Source organism: Lissotriton helveticus, chromosome 2_1 (genome assembly GCF_964261635.1).
Source record: "Lissotriton helveticus chromosome 2_1, aLisHel1.1, whole genome shotgun sequence".
Taxonomy (NCBI): domain Eukaryota; kingdom Metazoa; phylum Chordata; class Amphibia; order Caudata; family Salamandridae; genus Lissotriton; species Lissotriton helveticus.
In genome coordinates, this window is record NC_136059.1 from 451,910,498 (window position 1) to 451,937,771 (window position 27,274).

Below are 27,274 nucleotides of genomic sequence, written 5' to 3' on the forward strand. Positions count from 1 at the left end.
CATTAGCGATCTTGCCCAATGCTCCTCGAACAAGAACAAGCAGTCTTCATAGTTGTATGACAGAAAAGTTGGAGGAAGACTCAACAACTTTATGGTGGCTCTCCATACTTATAGGGAGTCAAAAATAATAGCATGGTATATTCACTTGTCCTGATTTTTAATAAGGTGTCAGTCAACCTCTTTCTTTAATGCTGGTGTTTTACTCTAGTTTACAGACAACATTAACAAAAAAATCTTTGGGGCAGATTTACAAGCCCCTTGCGCAGCCGGTGCATCACATTGCGTGACGCACCAGCGGCGAATCCTGCTGAGTGATATTTACATTTATTTCTAAAAACAGTGGTCCCTAGACAAGGATTAATGAGAGCAAACAATAAATATAGACCCAATCAGTACTATATTTTACAGCTGTCCAGCAGGATAGGTGTTTTTAATATATAGTTGCTTTAATATACACAACATTAAGCAAGAAATAAATAAAGTGGGACACAAGCCTGTATCCAACTTAGTGGATAAGACCTCCAACATGAAACAAAAAGGCTCAGACAGAGTAAATTGGTTGTATGAGACACATTTTGGTAGGACAAACAAATTATAGTGGAGACATCATTACACATAAGTATTAAATAAAGAGGTGTATATGAAGTACAACAAGTTGACGGCGTTTCGATCCTTACAAAAGATATAGGATTCTTGGTTTGATTATCCAAGGTCCCTGACCAACCTTATTTGGGTTACTTTGTTCTTCATAACAAGAGTGATATTTACAAGCACATGTATAGCCACCCTGCATGGCTTTACCTGTGCTTGTAAATATTGCCCGTTTTCACACAAGTCTTTGCGTGCTAGGGGCATGACATGGGTGTTGCTGTGGGTGTTCCCACACAACACCCATGTCCACTGATGCATTTCCAGATTTACGAGCAATCTTAGATCTAGAAATATTTCAGAATGCTATGCCATCCTTGGGGTGGCATAGCAAGGTGCAACGAAGAAATGTTTTTAATATCTACTAGTTTTTTCCACTTTCAATGAGTGCTGCATTCTACAGCATGAAGAGGAAATCACCTAATTTTATTGTTTTTGTGCAGGAAGGTGCTCCTTCCTGCACAAAAATAATTGCCCCATGATGTAGGCATCTTTACACCATGGTGCAAGGGTGCCTGCACCAGCGTATGGCAGCAGATTGTTCATCCATTCATGGACACCAGTGAACATGAACTGAATGAAATCAAGATTCTGTTTAAGAGAGCAAGATGATCCAAAAAGGACCAAAGTATCATCTACATACGTTTGAAATGGCACATCCGGCTTAAAAAGGAGTTAAAGTACTGGAAGTACACTGATGAGGGTAGTCAAAATATATGAGCTCAGTGGGAATCTGCAAGTTATGCGTGTCTAATGGGTGTAAAATGTACCCAAACCAATTCTGGACAACATACTACAAAAGACTAGCACAGCCTAAAGACCATCTAAATCATAAACTGCAGGAGCAGATCGTGTCGACTGTCACTGAGAGCAGCAGAACATCCATCACGAATCGGTAAAGTGAATGACTGGGCATCGCATAGGGCTGTTACTGTGATCCTTTACGTATTGGCAGCCTGACTGCCCATTGCCCAATATGTCCTTGGATTTGATGGTCATTTTTTCAATATGTTCAAAGAGAACAGGCACTTAGAGATAGGGTGATACATGCAACAGCAGCTAGGACCAGCAATTTAGTTTTTTAAGGGGAGTCTCCCAAGCAAGCTTCAAATGAAGCCTGGCTGAAAGGAGCAAAACGCAGCTTGTGAGAAAAGTGTAGTTGATTAAATGAGTGTTTAATGGTTTTAAACATGAAATGAGGATAGAAGGACATGGCTCCTCTATGCAGTATTACCACACTTCATAACACGGAAAAACATCAATAGGCGTGACTTTGTGCTTCTTCTTGATTGGCCAAGGAGTGTGTTGTATCTTTCAGTCCCTCATGTATGTTTATGTTTAGTCTGTTTTACCAGAGTATGTCAAGTAGGGAGAGCTCTTTTTTTAATCCTATGTTTAGAAGATCAGCCTAAGCTAGTGGCTGATCTGAATACAATTTCAGCTCCTGATGGAGTTATACCAGTGACCATGATGGTATTCTACGTGCACCGAAAGTGGCAGGTGGGTGTAAAGTACATGATAATGCAAAGTCCAGGGGATAATCTGAGTTGCTGCTCTGAGTGAGGGTGGGCCAGTTTGTTCCCTATGTTGCTGTAAAAAATGTGATGTTTTGCCCTGTGTAGGTGAAAAGTTGTGAGTAGCCTTAGGTACAGAAGGGGGGGAAGTGACAGTTTGCCCTATGTGGACTGAGACAAATTATGAGTTTGTGCACTGTGCAGGGAGCAGACAAGTATGTGTGTCCTCTGTGAGGAACAATTACTTGAGGAGACCCTATGCACGTGGCCATGTACGTTGCCTGTTTTGATGGTTGTTTGAGTGTGGCATGTAGTTCCAAGGTATCTATCAGAGTCCAACGCCTGTTTTGTATGTCATGTGGGTTGCACCTCATATGGCCTTGTTCAGGTTGTTCACTTTGATTCCATTTATGCATTGGTTTTGCATGCTGTGTGTGTGTGATTGTAAAGGGAAAAGATGTGCTGTGCCTTGCGTTGGTTGATACTTTGTCTAAGATTGCGTCTCTGATGCTTGGCAGTTGGAAGCTCGGTACAGGCTAGGGACTCAGTTTAATACCATAACAAGATCTGTTAGGGTAATATTTTAATATACATACCTGGTGTCACTTCTAATAGTGTTTTAGAAGGTATTACCAAATGGGATATACCAGCAGCCTCCAGGCATATTTCTGCCGTGCAGCGACCAGACTCATCAGATTAGCAAAGTTGAAGTGTGAGCCTTTTGGCTGATGACAAAAAAAACTGTAGAAATCCATTTTTTAAAAAGGTCCGTAGATCGCTGGGGAATGTTCAAATCTAGTGGGCAAGGAGAGGAAATATCTAAAACTTTTCCAAATATAAAACAGCTGTGTTATTGAACAGTGAGTGTGAGCAGCTGCTTTATAATTTTGCCCCTATATTTGTCTTCCTCCTAGTTTTCCTCAATAGGCACAGTTAGACATTGAGGCTGAAAAATGTATACTGGAAAACCACTGATTTAGTAACAGAGCCGAAAGTTTGAGAGGTCAATTGTTTGGTATCTCGAGTTTCAAAGATTATCAGACCTGCCAAGTCACCAAGGGCCACTGTATGTCACACAATATCAGCTCTTGTCACACAGTCTCCCAGTGAAGAGCCGATATTGCACAGTGGTAGACTAGGTGAGCTGGAAACCTCTACAAAGTGTAGGTTTTCAGCTTGTATATGGAAGTTCTGCACTGCTGATGACCATCAGGGGGTTTGCAAACTCCCCAGAACACGCCAACAGCCACTGACGCTTTTGTTATTGTTTTAGGTCGATGTTAGAACAGTTTGCTCTCAAGCCTGTGGGCTATCAGATCCCCCCCCCCCACCCTTTCATTTGCTCTGCCCCGTCCAAAGGGAGAAGATGTAGCCTGACGGCTAGAGCTGCCGACTTTGGAGCTGGGGAACCAGGTTCGAGACTCAGCGTCGGCTCAACATCCTGTGATTATGGACAAATCGCGTAATCTCCCCGTGCCTACCCCAAAAAATGAATCTGTCCTTGTGTAACGTAACTGCTGCTAATGTAAAGCGCTCCAATACATTTGGGTCGAGTTCGCGCTATATAAATCTGCACAAAAAAAAGCCCCATCCATGTCGGAAAGGGCTGTGACGGACTCAAAGCTTCGCCGCTCCCTAGACCAGCGATTCCCAAACTGTATGTAGCGACCCACTGGTGAGTCCTAAACTGATTTTTGGTAGGTCGCAAAAGTCCGAGCAATAAATAAAGAGGCCTTTAAATTCTGTCACATTTGCCAGTGCTTCAAAGACAGAAGTAAAACATTAGGCTATATCTCCTGACAAATTGCTGCTTATTCATTTGACATAAGAAATTGTGTTTACTCTCTTTTTCTTACTGCAAAGTGAGAGGAGTTTTTTTAAGTGAATGATGCGACAATGTTGCTGGAGTACAGGAATTGTGAAAGGAAAGGCTGTAGGGTGTTCTATTTTTGCAACACATAACAAAATGTAAATACCTGGAAATGAACTGTATGCATTGAGCAGTTAGGAAAATAAAAATGTAGAACATTTTTTGTGTAATTCTGATGTGTGATGGAGAAAGGAATTTTAATTGGATCAAAACAAATCAAGACACTTTAATTGATGATGCACAAATGAAGAATTTTCACACAAACTCATTTTCCACACATCATCATTTATGTGCTATATCATTTAATCAACAAAGTCTGTACACATTTAGCGCCCATTTCAATGGAAAATCTGCAATCTGTAAATGGCAATGCATTAGTTACATTCACAAGCCGCCTCGCCTTCTGTCCATTAAAGATAGATGGGTCACAAAAGTTTGTCACTCTAAATATTGGGATGTGGTTCTAAAACGTTTAGGAAGCACTGATCTAGACCCTATCCCGTCAAACGCCACCTTCTTTCTCCCCTCACCAAGTGAAAATCTTTTCAAACTTGGGAGGTCTGGATTAAAGTTATCAGAATTAGTGCTGGATAGTTTAAAATTGACTGCAGAATATCTGTGCAGTTCAAGGATACACGGTTGACATTCCTGAGTGCTATGTCATACACTGACACGAAGCAAGAATATATCAGGGCAGATTTACTAAGATTTTATGGCGTGTTTGCGTTACAAAAGTGACGCAAAATCTTATTTTTCCAATGCTAAATTTGTTTAGCGCTGGAAATAACGTGACAGTAACGCAAAGCAGCGCATAGTGCTACTTTGCATTACTTCGCTCCAAGGGGGCATTCCATGGATGCAATCACCTATGGTTTCTTACGCTAAACCCAATTTACTAAATAAAGTAGACAGGGATTTGCGTTCGTAAACTGGGCCCTTTTGAAGTAGGTGCAAGGAAGGAGAAATACTTTTATTTCTCCTTCCTTTTCTGACTTTGTACGTGTGCTACAATTTACAGCACCGATACAAAGAGGGAAAAGTGTTAAGCTGCGTGAATAAATGGTAAATCTGACTCATAGTCTTCTTCTCGGTTATGGTTGTGTCAAAGCTTAAAGAAATTTAATTTGAAGAGGACCACCGACAAAACACTTGCCTTATGATCTGAATTTTTTACGTTATCCTACAAGATCCTACCCCACTGCAGCCATCTGTACACAAAAGGCCTTGCTGCGATATATGGCCTCACTAATATTAGAAGATGTGGGACCAAAATAATGCAAATCCTCCCACTCTGTCCCCCTCAGGAATTAACTCACTCAGTATCAACTGCCCACCTAACTTATCGAAAAATGGAGCAAAAAAGTTGAAACAAAATAATCTAAGGAGCAACCTAAAACTCTCATATCCGACTCCTATTTTTGCTTCTCAAAAGGAGCATCAAGACCAATCTAATCTTCCACACGAGTCGTAAAGCAACTTGGCGGAATGCATTTTACTCCCTCAAGGCAGTCAAAACCTCACACAACATCCCCCATGGCCTTAAGCTGGTTATAGCACCCTCCCCCGTACTAAAAACAACAGCCAGTATCTCAATTTATAAAAATGGCAGCATCCTTATCCAAGTAGCGGATAATGACCTACAAGTGTTTGACTCACTGTTTAGTAACCTGAAAAGTCAAGTAGTAACCTTAACGAAACCCCCAGTCACCTGTCTCATACTTTGACCACAAAACAGTACCTTAGACCCACCAACACCGCCCTAAGAACATCGCCATACGACAATCGTAGCCCTCCAGTCCACACAGCTTAACAGTATCTCCAACTAGACCATTCGACAAACAGCCCCATACGCCTGAAGAGCAACCACTCTTCAGAAAACAATAACCGCTATTGAAAAAAGGAGGCCGGTCATGAAAGCATGCAAACACTCACAATGAACAATGATGTGCTGTGTCAGTGCCTAACACACAACCTTCCTGTAAAACAAATCAATGACATCTTGCAACTACTCCGGGAAGACTGAATGGGGCATGAAGAAAATAATCTCATTTCTATTCACTGCAGAGAAGATGTTAACACCCTCTTCCCAAGCGCTTTGACTCGCCAGCCAGCAGAAAACACATTTACAACAGCAGACTCACAACGCCCTGACAACAAGCTTTACCGTCCGAAAAGAACAAACCATCACCTCTCAGAAAAAGAGGTAAACCCTCTTTTAAGATACTACAAGAGCACATATAAAATACCTCCCCCGACATCATCCAACATCCCAATCATCAGGCTATCCAACTACAAAAAAGGAGACACAACCATCTACAAGCCAATCACAAAAACCTGATCCCGACTGCAATGAACACAATGCCCACTACAGTGACTCAAAAAACAGTGACAAACCTGTAATGTATGCTGCACAACTGCTGATCAGTTATAAAGCAGGCAACCGATATAACACCCGTAATCCTAGCACATGATCTAGACATTCTCTTCCTAACTGAAACCATGCTAAACCCATCGGCAGCCCCAATACAGGACTTTCTCATTCCCTCAAATTTTGCCATTTTAAGTCTAGATGGCACTTTGAAGCAGGGCGGAGGGCTCACTATAATTTACGGTATCACCCTAATCCTAAACTCACTCTCACTAGAAGACACACCATCGTTTGAGCTCAAAGGAGCTGAAATCAAACTTGTAAATAAACAGATAACCAAAACACTCCATTTATGCCATCTAGCTGGCAACAACACAGTCTTCCTGGAACAGCTAATGGAAACTATAACATTCAATACCACCTCGCTCTCTAATACAATATTATTAGGAGATTTTAACCTGAATTGGAACAATGACAAAGTTCCCACAGTGGCAGCACTCAGTAACCTGTTTCGGGACTTTAAAATGATTCAAGCAGACTAAGGAGCCAACTCACAATACAGGTGCCAAACTTGACCTCATCATTGCTAAACCGGGTACAGTAACCATGACAGACATCGCCCCAACAGACTGGTTATACCACCATCAAATCCTTTTTCAAATATCCACACAAGAGTTCAATTAAAGGGCAAATAAGAGAAAAAAAACTGGGTCACAGACTACAGCCACGTAAACAGAACAGAACTAATGGATCTGTGTAAAACTTCCAAGGCTCCACCGATTAACTAAACCTTGGTTCAAGAATTGATACTTCTCTACAACAGCAGTATGACCAACATTGCTCAAAAGGCCACTCCACTATGTCATACAAAGCTAAAGTATAAACCCACAGTACCGTGGTTCAACCAAAACACAAAATGGAAGACGACAACTACTAAGACATCTGGAACAACTATTGAGGAAGGACCAAATACAACCATCTCGAACAGCTGAGAAGATACAAAATCTCATACAAAATTACTACCTTAAATGCCAAAACAGCAGCGATCAGATCACAGCTAGACAGAGCGAAGAAGGCCCAGAAACCTCTCTAACATAATAAAACAACAATAAGGAAAACTGGCTGATCCCACACCTACAAATAACTCGACGTACATCTGCAACAAATTCTCATTGTTCTAATCATAACCATATTAAACTCTATCCCTAGCCAAGCTAATGCCCAAACCACAGAATCCTTCAACACCACTCCCACTGCACACAGCAAGAAAGCTGAACTACACACCACAACTGTCCCAAGGAAGAATGGAGCCTTCTGGAATGGTTTCAGATCTCGGTCTGAGGGGAAAATACAGAAAACCATTCATTCAATGAATCCTACCACACACTTCAATGATCCTGTTCCCTCTCACTTACTGAAAGAGATCCACCAATCCTTCACTCCCCTATTAATGAAAACTGTGCATGCACCTCTCCAGCAAGGATTCCTCCCAGTTTGCCTGAAGATGGACCAAGTATCTCCCCTACTAAAATAGGGCCTTGACCAGAATGACTGAAACAACTTTTGACCTGTATCAAATCTGCTTTTCCTGGCTAAACTGGTAGAAAAGTGCAGCCATGATCAGCTATGTGAACACATCAAGAATTCTGATGTATTAGACAAGCCCCAATCAGGTTTCAGGCAGGAACACAATACTGAGGTCGCCATTCTAAACATCCTAGGACATATAATAATAACTAGCAGCCCGTCCCGACGTTGTCCAGGTATGAATTGCTGCCGGCCAATAGTATATTGTTTTGTAGGTTTTAGTTCTGATAGCATTTCTTACCTGTGACAGGCCTGTGAAACGCTCAGATTCACAGTGCACTGCTGATGCACTTAAGAGTGCGCGTTCAGAGGAGGAGCCAAGCAGCGAACAAAGATGGCCGCATAAGCTCCCGGCTCCGCCGACCTCCGTCTGTTGCTTGATGATCCTGCCAGAAATCCTGATTTCACGCCCGACCCCCGTACGGATCAACTATTACTGAATCTGGCGGTGTGGTCCCGAGAACTTTACCACCCTGACTGACGGAGTTTTGTCGTGTGGAGGATCTCGGCCTAACTTCTCCTGTGAGCCGGGACCTCGAGTACTGGCCCTGCCGGGTTACAGTTCAACAACAACGGCCGTGGGACCCGGACAGGGTCCGGTCGCTTGACTTGAAGAGTATCCTGTCCCTAGTTTGGTGGAGTGCCTTCGGTTCGGTACACACTGCGGAGGTGTATATATCCTGTAAGTGGCTGTGAGGTCGGGGGTCCCTGTCCCGGCGGCTGGCGCCCACGCTGGGTTGGAGCCACCGCCCAAGATGCCCTATCACTGCTTGAAAATGCACCTTCAGTCCCCGCCTGCCCTGCTCACGTTTCTGTCCCCGGAGGAACTGTGTACTCCGAGGGACACACAGATGGCTGGAATCGAGCAAGTGGAGGCGGTGCGGGGTAACAGCGAGCCGTCCTTGAGAACCGTAATGGCCGCCATTGGGGAGCTTCAATCATACACGGATGCCATTTTCTACAATACGATCGCTGGCAACATCATAACTGAACGATCGTGTACGGACCCTGATCTGTCTGGAGACTTTGGGCTAGCAGTTTTTCCCACGCTACCTGCGGAACCGGATGATCGAGACCCCACTTATGACAAAGCCTCGACACCATTGCCCAGACCACAGAGTGCTAGCGGACTTGTTGATCTGGAGAAATGCCCGCCAATATCGACGCAGCCGTCTAATGTGGTGTTCACGGAACTGCCCCTCCCTGGGACTACTGATAACAAGACTCGACGGATGCTGATCTCGTTTTTCGCCCGAGTGGTTCTTTCATGGCGGTGGAGATCGGGATACTCGAACATTTGGCTGACGAAGGCGAGTGTCATGGCGGCGGATGACTGCGGAGGACTGGGGAGTTTGTTCGGACTCATAATACCGGTTCATGAACTGCCTAGGACTTTGGTTTCTCCTGGAGTTGTGATGGTGCCATTTGATAGACTCCGTACGAAAAATCGCAGGGGTCAAGGGTGAGACTGTTGGCCTGGTTTTGATTTAAGGGGTGTGTGAAGGACGAGGGCTCCGCCATTTTATTGATAGCGGGAGGTGGGACGGTGTAAGACGTCTTCCCTGTGTGATATTGTTCATAACTTTATTGAGTGTTGGCTGGATTCAAGACTAGGGTTGTGCGTTTCAGACGGGGTAGTGAGAACGGGGGCATGTGTGATATTCTTCTCCTCCTCTACTTTTCTTTTCTTTTCTTTTCCTTTCTTTTATAACTCTATATTCTTACTATATTTCGGGTTTTGGATACTGGGCGACAGGCACGCTGCTAGGGGGGTAGGCCGTAGCCATCTGCAGGGGTGCAGGGTGGGGGGTTGGGGGGAGGGGTTTTATTTTATTTTTCCGTTCTTTGTTTCTATGGCCTTTTTTCTTCTCGTTTTTCTGGCTTTCCTTTTACTTTCTCTTTTTCTGGGATTGGGATCAGTGAATCTGGTTAATTTTTTTGAATCTCATGGATATGTCGTAACCCGTGCCTCTACATTTACTGTGTCATCGATATCAATGGGCGGGCGCTTGCCTGGTGAACATAGTGACGGTATACATGCTTATATTGATTTGCTCGTTTAATTGAATTTCTTTACAGTGTTGGACTCGCTTACTTGACCCGCTCATTCGATGATTATGTTCTAAAATTTGGCGCCTGATCCCTCCCCCTTTCTTTCCTATTTATCTACTTCATATGTGAATTTCATTCGTCTTATTCGAACCTATCCTGATTTTAAAACATAAATTAAACCTCATGTATCCGGTACTATGATCCGTGTGTGCCGAAAAGTTTGTGCTTCTATTGTGCTGCCGTGCCTTCGGGATGTTCGGCTGAATAGCTGTGTACACTTTTTGCATAAATAAAGGTTTTCCAAAAAAAAAAAAAAAGTGCGCGTTCAGTAGTGTGTGAACTCGAGTTTCCCTACTTTATTTTTCCTTGCAATTTTATATCGCGCGAACTCGACAACATGGCATGAGCACAATTTATATTACAGAAGAACACATTCATTTGTGGTAGGCACGGGGAGACAAAGCGATTTGCCTGGAATCACAGGATGTTGAGCTGATGCCGAGATTCGAAAGTAGCTACCCAGCTCTAAAGTTCGCAATTCTAGAACTTGCGGCGGGAGGTGTGTCTAAAAGTGTATGTCGGTGCTGGCCATCAATGAGAGAGACCTGTGCATTTTTCAAATCGGTGGTGAAAAAATATGAGTATGTTGCTGGAGATGTGGGCCGCCGTGCCACCAATGTACTTACCGGGGGAGGGTAAACACCCATTATTCCGCAACTTTCTTTCCGCATACCATCACTCCGCATACTTTCATTACGAAAGTACCATGACTCCGCAATGCCATTATAACGCATGGCATTACATTTTATATGCTTTTACCACGCATACATTTACAACGAAATTCGTTGTAAATGCATGAATGGTAAAAGCATGTTTTTTTTAATGTTTGGATAAGGTAAGTATGGGTATAGAGGTATATGTTTTGGGGTACTGAGGTATATGTTTTGGGGTGTTTGGGTATTTTAAGGGTTCAGATACAGTTTTGGGTTATGGGGTACAGGGGTAGTTTTAGGGTTTAGGGATAGGTATGGGTTTTGGGGTAAAGGGGTATTTTTAGGGTTCAGGGCTAGGTTTGGGTTTTGGGGTATAGGGATATTTTTAGGGTTCAGGGGTAGGTTTGGGTTTTGGGGTACAGGGGTATTTTAAGGGTTAAGGGCTAGGTTTGGGTTTTGCGGTACAGGGTTCTTTTTAGGGTTCAGGGCTAGGTTTGGGTTTTGGGGTACATGGTTATTTTAGGGTTCAGGGGTAGGTTCGAGTTTTGGGGTACAGGGTTAGTTTTATGGTCCTGGGCTAGGTTTGGGTTTTGGGGTACAGGGGTATTTTTAGGGTTCAGGGGTAGGTTTGGGTTTTGGGGTACATGGATATTTTAAGGGTTCAGGGCTAGGTTTGGGTTTTGGGGTACAGGGGTATTTTAGGGTTCAGGGGTAGGTTTGGGTTTTGGGGTACAGGGGTATTTTTAGAGTTCAGGGCTAGGTTTGGGTTTTGGGGTACAGGGGTATTTTTAGGGTTCAGGGGTAGGTTTGGGTTTTGAGGTACAGGGGTATTTATAGGGTTCAGGGCTAGGTTTGGGTTTTGGGGTACAGGGGTATTTTTAGGGTTTAGGGATAGGTTTGGGTTTTGGGGTACAGGGTATATTTATAGGGTTAAGATGGGTTAGTGTTTAAGGGTGTTGGGGTATTTTAAGGAGTAAGGGTGGGTTATAATTATGGGGTGCAGGGGTATTTAAAGGGAGCAAGGTGGACACCCGGAGCTGGAATGTACAGAACCTGGGAAGAAAAGAATGAAATATTGGGCACAACGCTCGCTTTTTTTCCCCGTAATCCCGCGCCCCGCACACGCCCATGCCCCCAGCACACGCCCACAGCACACGATATGAGACATGGCATGAAGGGCGGAACGTACCACACGCACCCAGCGTTTGTCAAGCCCCCAGCAAACGCCCACAGCACAACGCAGACACGCCCACAAGGGACTACTTTGCTGGCACGGTTCTTTTACCTTTTAAATGTATATGGTGGGCGTCTGCATAGCCTATGTCCTTCTGCTGCAACTGCCCTTTCCAACGCTGTATTGGGTGTTGTGATTGGTGCTGTGGTTCCTGAGATTACCCGCCTCAAAGGTTTGGCTCTCTCTTTATTATATTAGTATAGATAATAGATAGGCATTTGTTAAGCGTGCAGCTACCCCAACGGGTTGTCCCGGCGCTATCACAGACAGTGAGGAGGGCAACTGACCAAGCTAGAGTAGTCCTGACGACTAAATAGCCAAGTTTTAAGGGATTTACGAAACAAGGGTTCCGACTAAATGAGGCGCAGGTACATAGGAAGTTTGTTCCAACATTGAGTGGCACCCACCTCAAATGATTTACCACCAGATCTGGCTTTTTTGAATCTGGGTGTAATCAGCCGGCATTGGGTGTTGGACCGTAGAGTTCTGGTCTGAGCATAAGGGCGAAGTCTCCTTCTGAGATAGACCGGCACTAGCCCTTTACCCGCCCGAAATGCCAGTATCAGGGCCTTGAATTCGATTCGCTTAGCGACAGGAAGCCAATGGAGGTGATACAGAAAGGGGGAGATATGTTGTCTGAGAGGAGTACCACAGACTAGACGGGCAGCAGCGTTTTGTACTGTCTGCAGATCAATCCCAGGGAAAGGCCCAGGTATAATCCATTCGCGTAGTCCAAATGAGAGGTTATTAGTGCATGGACTACCGTTCTGCGTGTAGAGTTAGGCAGGTAATTAATACATTTTCTGATGGTTTTGATTTTTCCAAAACAGATGGCTGCGGCTGTTTGCACCTGCACTCCAAGGGATAGTTGTTTGTCCCATCTGACACCCAGATTCCTGACCGCTTCTTTGGGAAGTGGGGCCTTGTCCAGTTCCTCAGGCCACCACAGATTAGAGGAGAGAGGGGAGGGTTGATTAAAAAATAAGATCTCGGTCTTATCAGAGTTAAGTTTCAAGAAATTGCGGTCCATCCAGGCCGCAATCTTCTTAAGACACGGCTTGAGGGGATCAAAAGTGGTGACAGATACAGCCTTAAAAGTTCAATCCCTAGTGCTCGCATGACTGGACTAAAGGAATGCCGCACTCACAGGCCTACCTAAAGCCAGCCTAGCTCAATGAAAGTGACAACAAATGCAGCAGCAAAACGTCTAATAGGCACACGAAGTTTTGATCACATCCCCCCCATCTCTCAGAGCCCTCAACTGGCTCGCAGCTATAGTTAGTATCCAACTGAAGGTGGCATGCCTGACTCACAAAGCATTACACAAGTCTGGTCCCAAAGACACAGCCAACAGAATCAAGCTTTCAGGAGGCTGAAGGGATTCTAGAAGTGTGAAATCCCTTAAACTTGAACCACCCAGATTAAACAAAAAAGAAACCTCACAACCGCACTTTCACCGGATCTGCTCCAAAAATATGAAACTCTACCACCATCAATGAGGACAATCACCTCATGCAATCTCTTCAAGAAAGACGTTAAAGCTTTACTACTAGGCAGAAATATGACATATGAGAATTTACTTTTAAACTGTTCTTTCACAACTTCGTATATTGTACCCTACTTGTCTTGGCATCCCATGTTTCGATTCTTATGAACAGTGTTTCATAATGTGATATTGTATCCCACTATTTTATACCCCATTTTGTACTGTATCCTACTATTTTTGTAACCTGCTTTTTGACTCCTATGTACAACGTTTCTTTAGAGACTTATGCCTTACTGTACCCCAACCCTCATTCAACACTCTCTTTGTACAGCGCTCTGATACCTCAATGGTCATGTTTGCGTTTTATAAAACACTATAAATAAATAAATCGTCACCAAACAAAATAAATCGACTGTACTTTTATTCTACCCAGAGTCCTGAGAGGATGGCACATATAACATGGGGATTCATAGTACTTAGGATAACATCTTGAATATTATATCACAACAAGAACTGTGGCTTTCAGAGGGTCTTACACAATTTGCCATTCAGAATTTTGAATAAGCTAAAATCTGCAATACAATAGCATGATCAGGTAAAATAAGAACCACAGATAACTTACACACCTCCATCTATGATCCCTTGCCGGAGTAGCCCTAACATTAAACGATCACTAGGGAGGAACAAGAAAATCACAGCGCCCTACACTTCATCAAACCAGGTTCAATAACAACAATCCGATCTAGCATTACACACAAAATTTAATTCTAGAAATCTATGCTACGGGCAAGCAATGGTCTGGTAATAACTAAAGAGCAATTTTAGGTAATTCTGTTTTTAAGTGAGGTGTTAGCTGTGTCCCAATCTTTCTAGCTGTTTCTTAAAACTATAGGACGAGGCGCAAACTTCAATAGTGGATATTAAGGTTGTCCGACTAATGGTCCTTGTGTTCAGGGAGCTACAGAGTAGACTGCACTAGGAACAACAACTCTTTCAATAGTGTTGTTTTCACCAAGCCAGACGATGTCCTTTGTCTTTTTTACCGGGTGCAGGATTGCGTCCCGCTGTATAATTCTTTTTTTAATTTATTTTTTTCCCTTGTAAATAATAGTAAAGCCTACCGATTGCAATGTACCATGCTTCTGCAACACTTCCCATTGCTACTCCTGATCCATTTCTTCTTACCTTTCTCATCTGGAGGAGCTTCCGGTTGGTCAAAGAAATGGAGGTCCACTTCTGATGAATCGGATGCAGGAGTTTTTTTCTTCTCATTCTTTAGTTCCGGTATCTTAATAGCAGGATTAAACATGGGATGTTCTTCCAACGTATCCATTTCTGTAGGAGGGAACAGAGGAGTCTTAAAAAAGTGGCATGACTTTCGACGTCAGGTTTGCAGCAAAATGTAGGTTTGTAATATTGAGGCATCACACCACATTACCGGAGAAAATTTTATTTGACCATTGGCAGATTCCTCTTACAGTAACTACAAAACTCTTCTTTATTTTACATATTTTGTTAAAGTTACAATGTATATTAAAAATTACAATCGTTTGGTTTTTATTCCAAATGAAATGATAACTGATCCAATGTGTTCAACTCCTGGTAACAAAACAAATGTTTATTTCGTGAGCCTTCGTTACATTACAGGAGAATCATATGTGGGCATGGCAGATTGTGGAGTGTGGGGCCTCATTCATGGAGTTGCGCGTTTATTAGTTTAGTGCGGGGGTGTGGCTGGAAGAATACACCATTATTTACGAATCTCTGATAAACCAATCTTCAGAATGACATGGCAGACTTTTTTAAACATTTCGAAAGCAGCCTCCCCAAAAACTACCTAAAGGAGTATGGGCAAAACAAAGGAAAACCACTTGAGTCTGAACTACTGCATTATTGTCAATGAAAAAAAAGAGCTATACTACATCAAAGTCAGACAGACTGAAGTAACCTTTCTGCTATCCACTGAAGTAGAAGGAAAGTTGCCAGGTCAAGAAGGGTTTATATCTGATAATAGAACATTGAAAGTGCAACAAGAGGCCTAATGGGCAGTTCATACCCTGTTGAAATCTTCTGATGCGCTCCTGTGCCTTCCTCTGACCCTGCTTGTCCTTGTCTTGCTTGGAGGTAGCAGCCTCGGCCTTCGCATCCAAAAGTTTTGCTGTTAGCTCCAAGTATCTTTCATTCTGTTAGAAAAATTTAAATCATTTCAGAAATAACATTTTATTTAAAAATGTACATGCATGCTCATTACAACGAAAGCAACCAGTCTAGCCAGCATCCAACCACAGCAAAAAGGTGTTAAGATTTCCCTTATACGGAAACATTAGAAACAACACCAAATATCACATCGCTGCTGTTGACCAGTATTGGTTTCCCAGCAATCCTGTCCTTGTAGACCAGAAGAACTAACATTGACCATTGCAAAGGACCCACCACCATCCGGCAAACTTTCCGTCCTTACTCAAGAATCCTAACCCCACATAGACAAGAGGAATAGTGATCACGTGTTTCATTGGTATGTGTATCTTGCTGCTACAGCAGATCCTCCCCATTTACTTTAATAAACTATTTCCTGCTCGAAGTAAGGCATCTTTTCTCAGCTTTGGATTCCCTTATCTATACAGTACCTTTGGGCATAACACAAGGTAATGACAGAAGCAACTCCCAGTATTATATATCTTACTGTCATCAATCATTTCTCAGTAGAGCAGAATATGGAAGTCAGATGTTGGTCGTGGAGGCCGCATTGGTGATGGGCTACTGGGCCACAGCCAGGGTAGCTGAGGTTGTTTGCCAGTTATGTCTTGGGGTCTGCCCTACTATTGCTCTGTAAACTGGGTCAAGTAGACCCTTTCTGCACCTGACTCGCTGGGTAGTAAAGGTAAGCAGGTAAAGGCTTCTCAGTGACTTAGTGGGGGCAGGAACTCAACAGTCAACCAACAGCCATATTAAAGCATTGCACAGACCTGTGCTTACCTTTTAGTTTAAAAAAGCACTTTAATCTCACAGCAAAAGGAAATACTCCACAGGTAAATAAAGGTCTCCGGTACTGTACTGTAATCTCATTCATGATCTACAGCATAGCGCTAAATTCTCTCCAGGAGTTCGCAAGTGTCATCAGTCCCTGGTATGGAGCATGGGTATTAGCATTCATTATGCACAGGAGCAGTTCGCTCTGGATTATCCCACTGGCAAGGCTAGATGGGTAAATCGGTTGCACAGCTTTCGCTATCTCATTTCACCCAGGCAAAAGTCTTAAGTTAAGTGTGCAGATTTCTTTCTGCAATCAGTCTCTTGTTTCATTCGCATCTTGGTTCCACTTTCATCTGGTCAGTAGAGATGCCAATCTGGTGGCACTAGTGGACACATTCTGTGTACCCATTCCTATAGTGGTGGCTTCATTGGTGCAGGGGCTGCAGTGGCCGCAGTGGCAACCATCCTCAGTAAATGAGCAACTCGGCACATCAGCATGGCAGCGGAGACGGACAGCATTTTGGGGCAGATTTACTAGTTCTCACGCAGTGCAGCAGCCCCAAATGCTGTGTTGCATGAGAAGGAGAGAGCATGAGAGCACTATATTTACAGAAATATGGCACTCTCCCCAACGCCTGTGCAGAAATGAGCAGCCGTGCGCCAAGGACACACCTTTGCACAGTAGTGCAAGGTTGTGTCCGCAAGTCCAACTTAAGGTTTGTACTGGAAGGATTACCTTCCAGTACAAAATACCATGCTTAGACAAACTTTAAACCTTTTTCCATCTTGCATGTTTGCTGTACAGTGCAGCACATATACAAAATCAGAAAAGAAAGGAGAAATGAAAGCATTTCTCCTTCATATCGCCTATTTGAAATGGGCGCTATTTTCTCATGCTAAACCAGGTCTACTATTAAAAGTAAATAGGGCTTAGCATCAGAAAACTTGGGTGGTTGCATGGGAACGCCAATACACCACCCATGGTACACCCCCTTGACGCTAAGTAATGTGCTGCTTAGCGTTACTTTGAAGTTATTTTCCAGCGTAAAAAAGGTTTGACGCTGGAAAGGAAATAGGTGAAAAAAGATTTTGCGTCGTTTAGCGTTACTTTTGTGATGCTAACATGGCATTAAAAATTAGTAAATGGACCCCTTCGTCTTTGCCATTTGCAGCCTGTGAGACTGCATTATGATGGGTGTTCTATTATTGCAGTTGCAGCCTCCAGTCTGGGCCTTCGTGGGAGAGCATCTTTGGCATTTGTGGCCTCTAGTCCTGTCAGGCTTCTGCTTTGGACGTGGCACAGGATCTTCATGGTTGACCTCAGACATCGGCTGCACCATTCTCTCAGGTACACAGTAGGAAGCCGTATGACACGTTGCTGCTTCGCTATTAAAACTCTTGGTGCAGTTTACAAAGGGAACTGTTTGGAAAACCAAGGGGCAGATTTACAAGCCCCTTGTGCCTCATTTACGCCGCCGTTGTGTCACTTTTGTGACGCAGCGGCGGCGCAAATCCTGCGCCATGGTGCGGTGTACTTACAACGTGATGCATCTGGGAGATGCGTCACGTTGTAAAGCCCTGCGCCACATATAGGCGTTCCTGCGCAGGTGGGGGGGGGGTGTTCCGGCAAAGGAACGCCTCCTAAAAGTCGCTGAGTGAAATCTACAAGATTTCACTCCGTCACTTTTGGGCCAATGCTGCGTCAAAACCCTGCGCCTGCTTGAAGCAGGCATAAGGATTGACGCAGCATTGGAAGAATAGGCCCCCCAGAGCATTGCTAGAGCTGCGTCGCGCTTGCGACGCAACTTCAACAATGCGCCGCCTTTAAGGCACAGATGCGTCACGCATCTGTGCAGTTTTTGCCCCATGGTGTGCCGCATTGTAAATGCGGCACATCATGGGTGGTGGAGGCATGGCGCACAATTACTGGCGCATCCCTGCTAATATGCAGGGATGCGCCAGTAATTGTAAATCTGCCCCCAAGAGTCCCCTCACTACCCGGATTGGTCCTGGCCTCACTTCCTCTTGCAGTAGTCCTATGGCGTTTATGAAGGCACGCTTGGTGCATCGCACAAGGTCAAAAAACAGGTTGTGGCACCCTGGAGACATTTGTACCGCCCGCTGTGCTGAACAAGATGACCCCCTTATCCCGTAACGTTCCCCTCCTATGTGATGCAAAGATATGACACTTTTCCTCATGTGCCCTTTTTTACAATGTATAACCAGACTGATACCTTTGTACTGTTTATTGGAACCGATGCATGTTTAATAAAAAGATTTATACATTTAAAAAAAAAAACAGGTTCTGGACCTCATGTTGCTATGGACAGGCATAAGCCTCCGTGTATGTGCTAGATTTGCGTGAATGCAGGGCCCAAAAAAACAGTTTCACATTCAATCGGGCACACCCGTTTGCCAAGCAGGGAACATTCCTGTCCCAACATTATAATACTGCACTTGCATAGAACAAGTTTGTGCTGCCAGTGGCATGGAATAGCCAAAGTAAAAAGAATATTTGACTAAACCAACTGGTGAAAAAAAACATGTTGTATGTGTGAGAAGTTGGCCTGATATGCAGTGCTCACTATTCTAGTGATCACTATGTATCAGTCCAAACAACCCTTATTGATGATTGGTTGTAAGTCAACCTTATAGACCAGCTATCCTAGTAGCATGGATACAAGCAGTCTAAGGCTAAGACTCTAGAGGGCGTGTTAAGCCAGCTGTTTTACCATCACATATACCCCTTGAACACCAAGTGAAAGGACACCACACAAGTTGTTATGAAAATAAATGTATATTTATTTCTAACAAGACTACCCTGGCTCTTTATGAGACAGGGAGCTAAGCACACAACAAAACTCTTACGAAAATACTTAAAGTTGCACAATTTACACAAATGCCCGAGGGGCACGAAAAACCATACACTATACAAGTGGAATGCGAAATTACTAGCAGGTAAGTAATACTTTTCTAGACTGTAGAAACGCTAGGCCTACAATGCTGAACCCTTGGATTAGAAGCAGGAGGCCTAGGGACGCCGTGTGCAGAGTGGGAACTCTCACGCGTAATGCGGGAACAAGTCTATGGATACTAGCAATTGCAAAGTTACTGTTCTCGGGCGAACCCGACTAGGTGGGTCGAAAACAAGAGTGGATCCGAACACTTAGAGTGTTGGACTATGCTGGAGCACCGGAGTACTCAGTTTACCTAGCCCAGGGGCTGCGGCTGTATAGGGTTCAAGTTGCGTCGGAAACCCTCGTTGAAGAACCAGGAGCCTGAAGAAAGAAGTTGCTGGCAGGCGGCCAGTGAAGAAGTTCGTGGTGATCCAAGCCTGGATCAGGGAAGAAGAGGACCTGTAAGCAGAGGGGACCAAGTTCTGAATCACTAGCCAGTGATTTAGGTGGGCACCAGGATGGCACCGGACGAAGTCACCTCGACCAGGTGAGTGGGCGCTGCTGGGCTCTGCAGTCTCTCGGACCAGGAGGCGTTGTCGGCGACCAGGATGGAGGTGCGAGCTGTCCCACGAAGGTATCTGCTGTCGACGTCGCTGGACCCAGGATTGGGGCAACAAGTCTTGGCAAAAGCAAGCCCACGCGGTGGACTCAAAATGGCGTCTGGAGTGGACCAGGAGGGTCCGGGGTGCTCCTCTGTTGGAGGGGAGCAAGGGCCAGTCTGGAGCAACCAGACCAGCGGTGTTTGTCGTCGAAATTCGTCGTCAGAGGGCCACTAGCCAACGGGCAAGTGACCGGGTCAACGCGGTGAGCAGCAAAGAGCAGAAGGGCCCCACGCGGATCTCGTGGATGCAGGGGGGCTGAACTTCGGTGCTGGAGCTGCTCAGGGTCGGGGCTTCTCTTACCCCAAAGCACTCAGTCGAGGGTCACTCGGTGGTCGTGCTGGACAAGCGTCGTGCAGTCTTTAAAGATGGCCGGTCCCTCGAGGTCTCGTCACACCCACGGATCACAGCTGGGCTGATGATGCAGGTTGAGGTCAGAGGTGCCAGGGAAGCCGGTTCTCGTCGTGCTGGGCAGTCTTGATCCGGAGGAGAGACTTACAGCAGACCGCGATGCTTGGTTGGTGCCTGCTGCTGCAGGGTGACTACTCCTTAGTCACAAGGGAGAAATCTTGAGAAGAAGTCGAGAGTTCCTTTCGTAGAAAGTAGTTTCAGGATTCAAAGATGATCTAATTTGGAAGGGGGCCTGCTCCTACCTTTATCCTGCAAAAGGGGGCTGGCACGCGACTAAGTCCTGCCCTATGGGTGGGACTAGGAGGGGGGTGGTTACACCCCTCTCCTTTGGCGGGCTTTTCCCCAGCTCAGGGTCTGGTGTGCCCCTGGAACTGGTTCAAGCCGGCCTATGCACAGTGAGCACCGGGGTGCCACTTGCAGTCACCTTCCTCTAAAGCCCTGCCTACCTAGGATACACAAAATCCTGTCTGGGACGGTGCTGGCACCGCCCCTGACAGGAAACCCTTTGTCCTTGCCTCCTGCGCTGGGAGGACTCCCAGCAACAGGAGGACAGACTTGTGTCTCGGTGGCAGCATCCATTTTGTGGAGCTAAGGCTCTGTCTGACTTTAACCGGGGTTACAGGTTACCAACATGTCGTGTCCCTCTAGAAGGGTGGAATGCTAACCCCGTCGCCAGAATTGGCGAGGGGTTAGTATTCCAATTCGTAGGACACCTTACTCGACATGTTTTGATAAAGCGATACCAGAGTAGGCATATAACCGCGAGGATTATAATGCACTTAAGAGTATATGGTACGCGTTATCATGGAACAGCTATTAGGACTTGGTTCCGCAAGCTGCAAACGGGCTCAGCTCATGCCAGAGCACCATCTCACATTATTCCAAGCACTCTGCCTTCAGGATTGTTAAGGCCTGCCATAGGAGTGACTGATAGGAATATATGTGTCCATTTTAGGGTTAGATATAGGTATACTATATCTAAAGCAAAGGGTGATTACACCACCTTGCCCCAGCTGTCAAGCAGCCAGTTGTGTCAGATTTGGATGGCCAGCCAGGGGTGGCATAATATATGCTGCAGCCCCTGGTAGGCCCTGGGTACACCTATGCCCTGGGTACCTAAGGTACACTGTACAGGGACTGATAAGGTGACTCAGTATCCAATTAGATATGTACCTAAGGTACATGGAATCCATTTTACAGAGAGAGCAGTAGGCCTGGGGTCCTGAATAGCAGGGCCCCAGGTCAACTAAGTCAGAAAACCAGCAAAACACCAGGCAAAAAGTTGGGGGCAACCATAGTCAGGGATCTACCTTCCTACAGTATGCATTACTAAGTCACTACAAATATCTCTACAAAACTGCATGTAATGGCTGTATGTTTTATGTAAGCTGGCCACAGGACTTGCTTACTGACAAACCCATCCTTTGACTTATGGCCCAGGGACAAAGATAAAGACCAATCTCCTGATATTTATGTGTCCCTTATAGGCAACTTGGCATAAATAAAGTAAACAAGAGTACAAGCACAAACGACATTTTGTAATTTTGAAAACACTCCTAGTTTTAGAACTGTCACTTTTAATTAAAAAGTATAGTGATCTTTTGTAATGCTGTGAGGGCAAATACTCTCTCTGGGTGGACAGTTAGCATTTCAGAACTGACAATTCCAAAAGGGCACCAATGGGACCGCAGTAGGGCAGTCGAGTCTAATAAAAGGGAATTCCAAGCAAAGCATCACACCTTTGAGCCCCACAACATTCTCAGTCCGCTTCGGACTCCAGAGATACAGGCTGCTAAGTGTTCAGGTGGCCCCGGCAGGCTTCTGTGGGGTACATACACATGTCCGCTTTAGACACCGCTCACAAGCCCGCACCCTCAAGGTCTGACAATGCACCAAGCACTAATAAAACGGACCTCCCAGAGCACAGGCACGAATTCGTGAACAGGTCACATGCCTGTGTCTGGCTCCGAAAGGAAATTGCATCTTAAGACGTGATTCAAATTAAACCCCAGGAGTAGACTGACTATGTGGCCTTCTGCTGCAGAGGACGTCAACATTGAAACTGAGGTCAATAATTTGATCGACATAGCTTACTGTGCCCTCAGAAACCTGACAAGCGATGAGGACTGTGCACACTAAACAGGCTACCCGAGATTTTTTCCACTATTGATAATGTATCCCCCCAACACTACTCAGTATATGTACTGGACATACACAAAAATGTAACGGATTATTTTCACACACCACCAGGTGTCATGCTTCATCATAGGACAACCCACGCTCTCCAAAACCAGGTTTGATTGAGAGTGGGCCTTAACCTGGAGTCAGGGAGGAACTTCTAACTAAGAATGGCCTGTGGTTGAAGTGTGTTAAAAACCAATGTGGCATCCTAAAAAAATGTATTCGCTAAACATGGCACTTGGTGTTAGAATCAAATGTGGGGATAAGGGGATTTAGTACCCCATCACCACTGTTACCGTCAACATGTTTCTGCCTTGTGGCTCAATGAGTCTGAGGCTTTCTTCAGGATGGGCATGCAGGATCCTAGTGAGGAAACCATGCATTCAGCATTGCCTCTAAGAAAGAGTGACCTGTGACTACCTCTTAACTAGTCAGGCTCTTTAATAGCCCAATGGCATAGGGTCCCCTGTAGTCATACTTTCATCATGGTGCGTACCTTACGATCAGCCTAGATACATCTGCTCCTTCCTCCCAATGATTGATGAGGAATGCCAGTCCCATTTACTACCTGCTCTTTGGAAGCAGACCATGTACCACAGATCTCAACAGCCTAAGGGGCAACAATGGCAGGTCCAAAGCCAATGACACCACCTGGCACAGAGGCAATGCCACTCTGAGTGAAAACCAGAGGAGCAACACAGCCCAACTTACAGAATAATTAACAGTAGTGGGTTCGGGGGCAATGCCCAGGTACAGTGCTAGCTCAGGGGCAACCCTATGGGCATTTCCAATTCCAAGGGACATGCCAGTCTGCAGCTTTAGTAGTAGAACCATGGACAGCCCTAGGTGCAGTGTAAGCCCCCTTTTCAACGTTCAGCACAGACTAATCATGTGCCTACAGTACTTGGCATCCTGTGCGTTTACATGACCACCTTTTCAAGAAGACTTCCTGTTACAGGTTGGCACATTCTTTATGTTTGCTACTGGTGATCTGAGTCTTTCCAGACAGCCTGTTCGTTGCCTGACAGGTGTCTTGGTAAGGCTGCGGATAGCCTGTCATGGCCCACCTCCCTCCACCCACACCATGGTGTCAGTCCAATTACTTGGCCTGACAGCCTGCTGCTGGGCCATATGCTTTTGCATATATACTTGCCAACTACCTTCCACTGTCCGGACCATATGGTGACCTCTCCAGATATCCTACGTTGTAAAGAAAACCTTAAGCTGCAACATCATCTGTTATATATTTACCTGTGCTTTCCAGTTGAATTTCAGTCTCCAACACAATGACTTTCTGAATTGTTTATGACAGTGGCAACTTACCACTCCCAGCTTACTCATTTATATTTGTAATGTTGTAGTTACAATGTACTCTTATGTGGGTAGCACAACTTAATGAAAGTCAGCACAGTAACTTTAATATCACGTGCTAAGACTACCCTTTTCTACCAGTGCGCCTCCATTGGGGGTCTCAGGCTTTAATGCTGATGTGCTTGAAAACCAGTGGTACAAAAGGGGGTGGTGATGGACGGAGCATCTGAGCCAATCAAACACTCACACCCAGTCAAAAGATCTGGGTTGAATCCATCACCGTTCTTTAGCCCACTCTGCCACCCCAGTTCAGACATGGCTATATGCAAATCAGTCTGACCCTGTTCCTCATGGGAACAGTCCAGCCCGAACTGCCAAGCCATGCCTTCCCTGGACCGGAAACAAGCTACCGAGGACCGGTTTCTGGCATTAGAGCCATCTTCAGCCCGGCTTGCTTGAATCCAGTGGCAAAGTGAGCAAGGGACTCACGTCTGAGCATACCCTGCCACACTTATGGTGGCCAAAAGCGGTACAAAAGGGGGTGGTGATGGACAGAGCATCTGAGCCAATCAAACACTCACACCCAGTCAAAAGATCTGGGTTGAATCCATCACCGTTCTTTAGCCCACTCTGCCACCCCAGTTCAGACATGGCTATATGCAAATCAGTCTGACCCTGTTCCTCATGGGAACAGTCCAGCCCGAACTGCCAAGCCATGCCTTCCCTGGACCGGAAACAAGCTACCGAGGACCGGTTTCTGGCATTACAGCCGTCTTCAGCCCGGCTTGCTTGAATCCAGTGGCAAAGTGAGCAAGGGACTCACGTCTGAGCATACCCTGCCACACCAGTCAAAGCAGACTATAGGAACTGCACCTGGACCCAAAGTCTGTCTTTGTTGCACTTTTATGGTATGCTGGTGACGGTCTATAGACGGTCATATTTAAAAAGGGTTTGCACTGCAGAAACTGCACCTAGGTCTTAAGTCCGGCCTTGTTTCTGCTTCTCGCTGTATTCTCAGGGCATACCGGTCTATGGACGGCCATATTTAATACGGGTTTGTGCTGCCGCAACCTAAAGTGTTTTACGTTATTGTCAATTTTTAAACTTCATTTATTGTCAATTTTTAAACTTCAAAAAGGTTTTATAAAAGACAATGCTCTTCTGTTTTATTTTATTTTCTGAAGCAAATGTGACACAGGAGATTTTGCCACAACTCACGGACACAAAAGCGTATCATTTTACTGCTTTTGGTACAGCACGGAATTCATTTAGATACGTTTTCATTTCAGCTCATTATTTCGATCTCCCAGGCACATTCCCAAAGGTCGGGAGTGTCCTTAACATTGCTATGCCACCTCCATAGAGATACACTCCTGCGCTGCTGATACAAGCTGCAGTACCGAATCTCGTTACTAAAGATCCCGGTGTATTAAGATCCAGCACCACAGACCGACACTAGAGATCAGGGCCGGCGCTAGGCATGGGCAGCTGCCCAGGGCCTCGCACTCAGCCCACCAGCATGGGGCCACGCGCACTGGTGATGTGTCCTGTTGTTTCCTTGGCGATCTATTTCAAAGAAAGGTGTCGCCTTGCAATGAAGGTACTTCGGAGGGGCCCCCTCCCCGGGCCTCTCAGGGATTATGTCTGGAGGCATAGGGGAGGGAGAAGCTCCCTTCAATTGCAAGGAGACCCATTCACAGACACTGTGGGAGGCCCATTATCCAGCATTTTTAGCGCCCCCACAGTTTTAACTTTTAGCCCACAAGCAATTCTCACACCAATCAACTGAAGGTGAGAGAAATGCTTGTGGGCTGAAAGTTAAAACTGTGGGGGGGGTCGCCAAAGTGCTAGACAATGGGCCTCCCACAGTGTCTGTGAATAGTCTCCTTGCAAGGGGCCACTTATCTAAATTAGAGGGGCCTCGCACATTCCATTTTAGCCCAGGGCCTCGCAAATCCTAGAACCGGCCCTGCTAGAGATCCCTGGAACCTGGCGCCAGCGCTGGGTGAAGAACCACAAGCTGAGTGGTGTGGCTCACTGGTTAGAGGCGGCAGACCCGGAAGCAGAGAACGGCCCGGGACCAGGGTTCAATTCCCGACGCGGCAGGGTCGTGGACCAGGGTCAGCGGACTCGATAATTCTCGCCTCGGTGCCTACTCTAACCAGGGATCACACTCGGCAACTCTGGGCATTAGCTTGCCTCATCTCTACAACGGCCCCCCACATTCGCCGGGGATGCCTGGTTTCACCTTGGAGATACCCAGTAGGGACCATCTCACAGGGATAGCCAGGACGGGTTCCCCAGTGGTCTACAGCGCCACGACGCCTCAGGGCAGCAGTGCGCTTTACAAGACACATACATTTACATTTTACTAGAGGTCCCGGTAGAGTCGAGCTTCAACGCTAGATGCAGAAAGCTGCAGTACCACCGGGCGTCACTAGATGTCCCTGTTGAGCCGAGATTCAGCACTGAGTGTAGAGGATATGCTACCAGCAGGCATGTCTGTACACAGAGATTGTCGTGGCAAGCGCTTAGCTCACTTAGCAACATCAACTTTGCATATTGGAGTATTTTTAAAGACTAAGGGGCATATTTACAAGCCCCCTTGCGACTATTTTAAATGCGCCATGCTGCGGGGTATTTACAACATGCGTCACATTGTAAAGCCCTGCGCCAGAAGTAGGCATTCCTGCACAGGGGGAGGAGGGGCGTTCCGGCGCAAGAACGCCTTTCAAAACTGGCTGAGTGAGATCTACAAGAAGCGCCGGGACACTCCATGGAGTAGCTGAGCGCTATATAAAACTCTCTTTAACATAACATAACATAACAAGAATACAAGAATTCCAATAGAAGCCCAGGTTAATGACCTGCACATCTAACTTGGGCTTCTATTGGAATTCTATAATGCATATCAGCAAGCCCATTATCGCCGTTTTAGCGGCAGTTTCCTGCAGCTAAAACGCGATAATTTTAACGAGCTTCTTGCTAATATGCCCCACAGTCTTTTCCCCTGCCTGAGTGCCGGACTGCAAGTATGTGGTATCCTGGTCTTTGACTTTGGCACTGGAGTTCCACTAATCTAGCACGTATTCAGAAGTCTACGCCTGGGCCTGTCCTTCGACCTGAGAGAGGTCCTGCATGTGGCCTGTGACCACGAGGGTGCACCAAGCATGCCCTCATTGATAGACAGTGGGCTACTGTCCCTGTTATGGATTTAGCACATAGAGCATTGGTGGGAGTATGCTGTGTTTTGTGAATCCATATTTGTGATCAAACATTTTTATCTGTGGTACTAGAGTGGAGGCCGACTGGCTGTTTCCTCATACCCACTCATGCAAAATTTGATTTCTATGCATTTACCCCGCTCCCA

General features: G+C 45.5%; 1 protein-coding gene across 1 annotated transcript in view; it reads right to left on the minus strand.

Annotated features, from left to right (window-relative positions):
- DHX29 (DExH-box helicase 29) overlaps nt 1-27,274 on the minus strand; it is a 980,951-nt gene that overhangs the window by 263,915 nt on the left and 689,762 nt on the right. The window contains exons 7-8 of the mRNA XM_078675085.1: nt 15,529-15,655; nt 14,658-14,807 (exon numbers count right to left, since the gene is read on the minus strand). Coding sequence (XP_078531211.1) covers nt 14,658-14,807; nt 15,529-15,655 — 277 coding nt within the window. The remainder of the gene's footprint in view (nt 1-14,657; nt 14,808-15,528; nt 15,656-27,274) is intronic.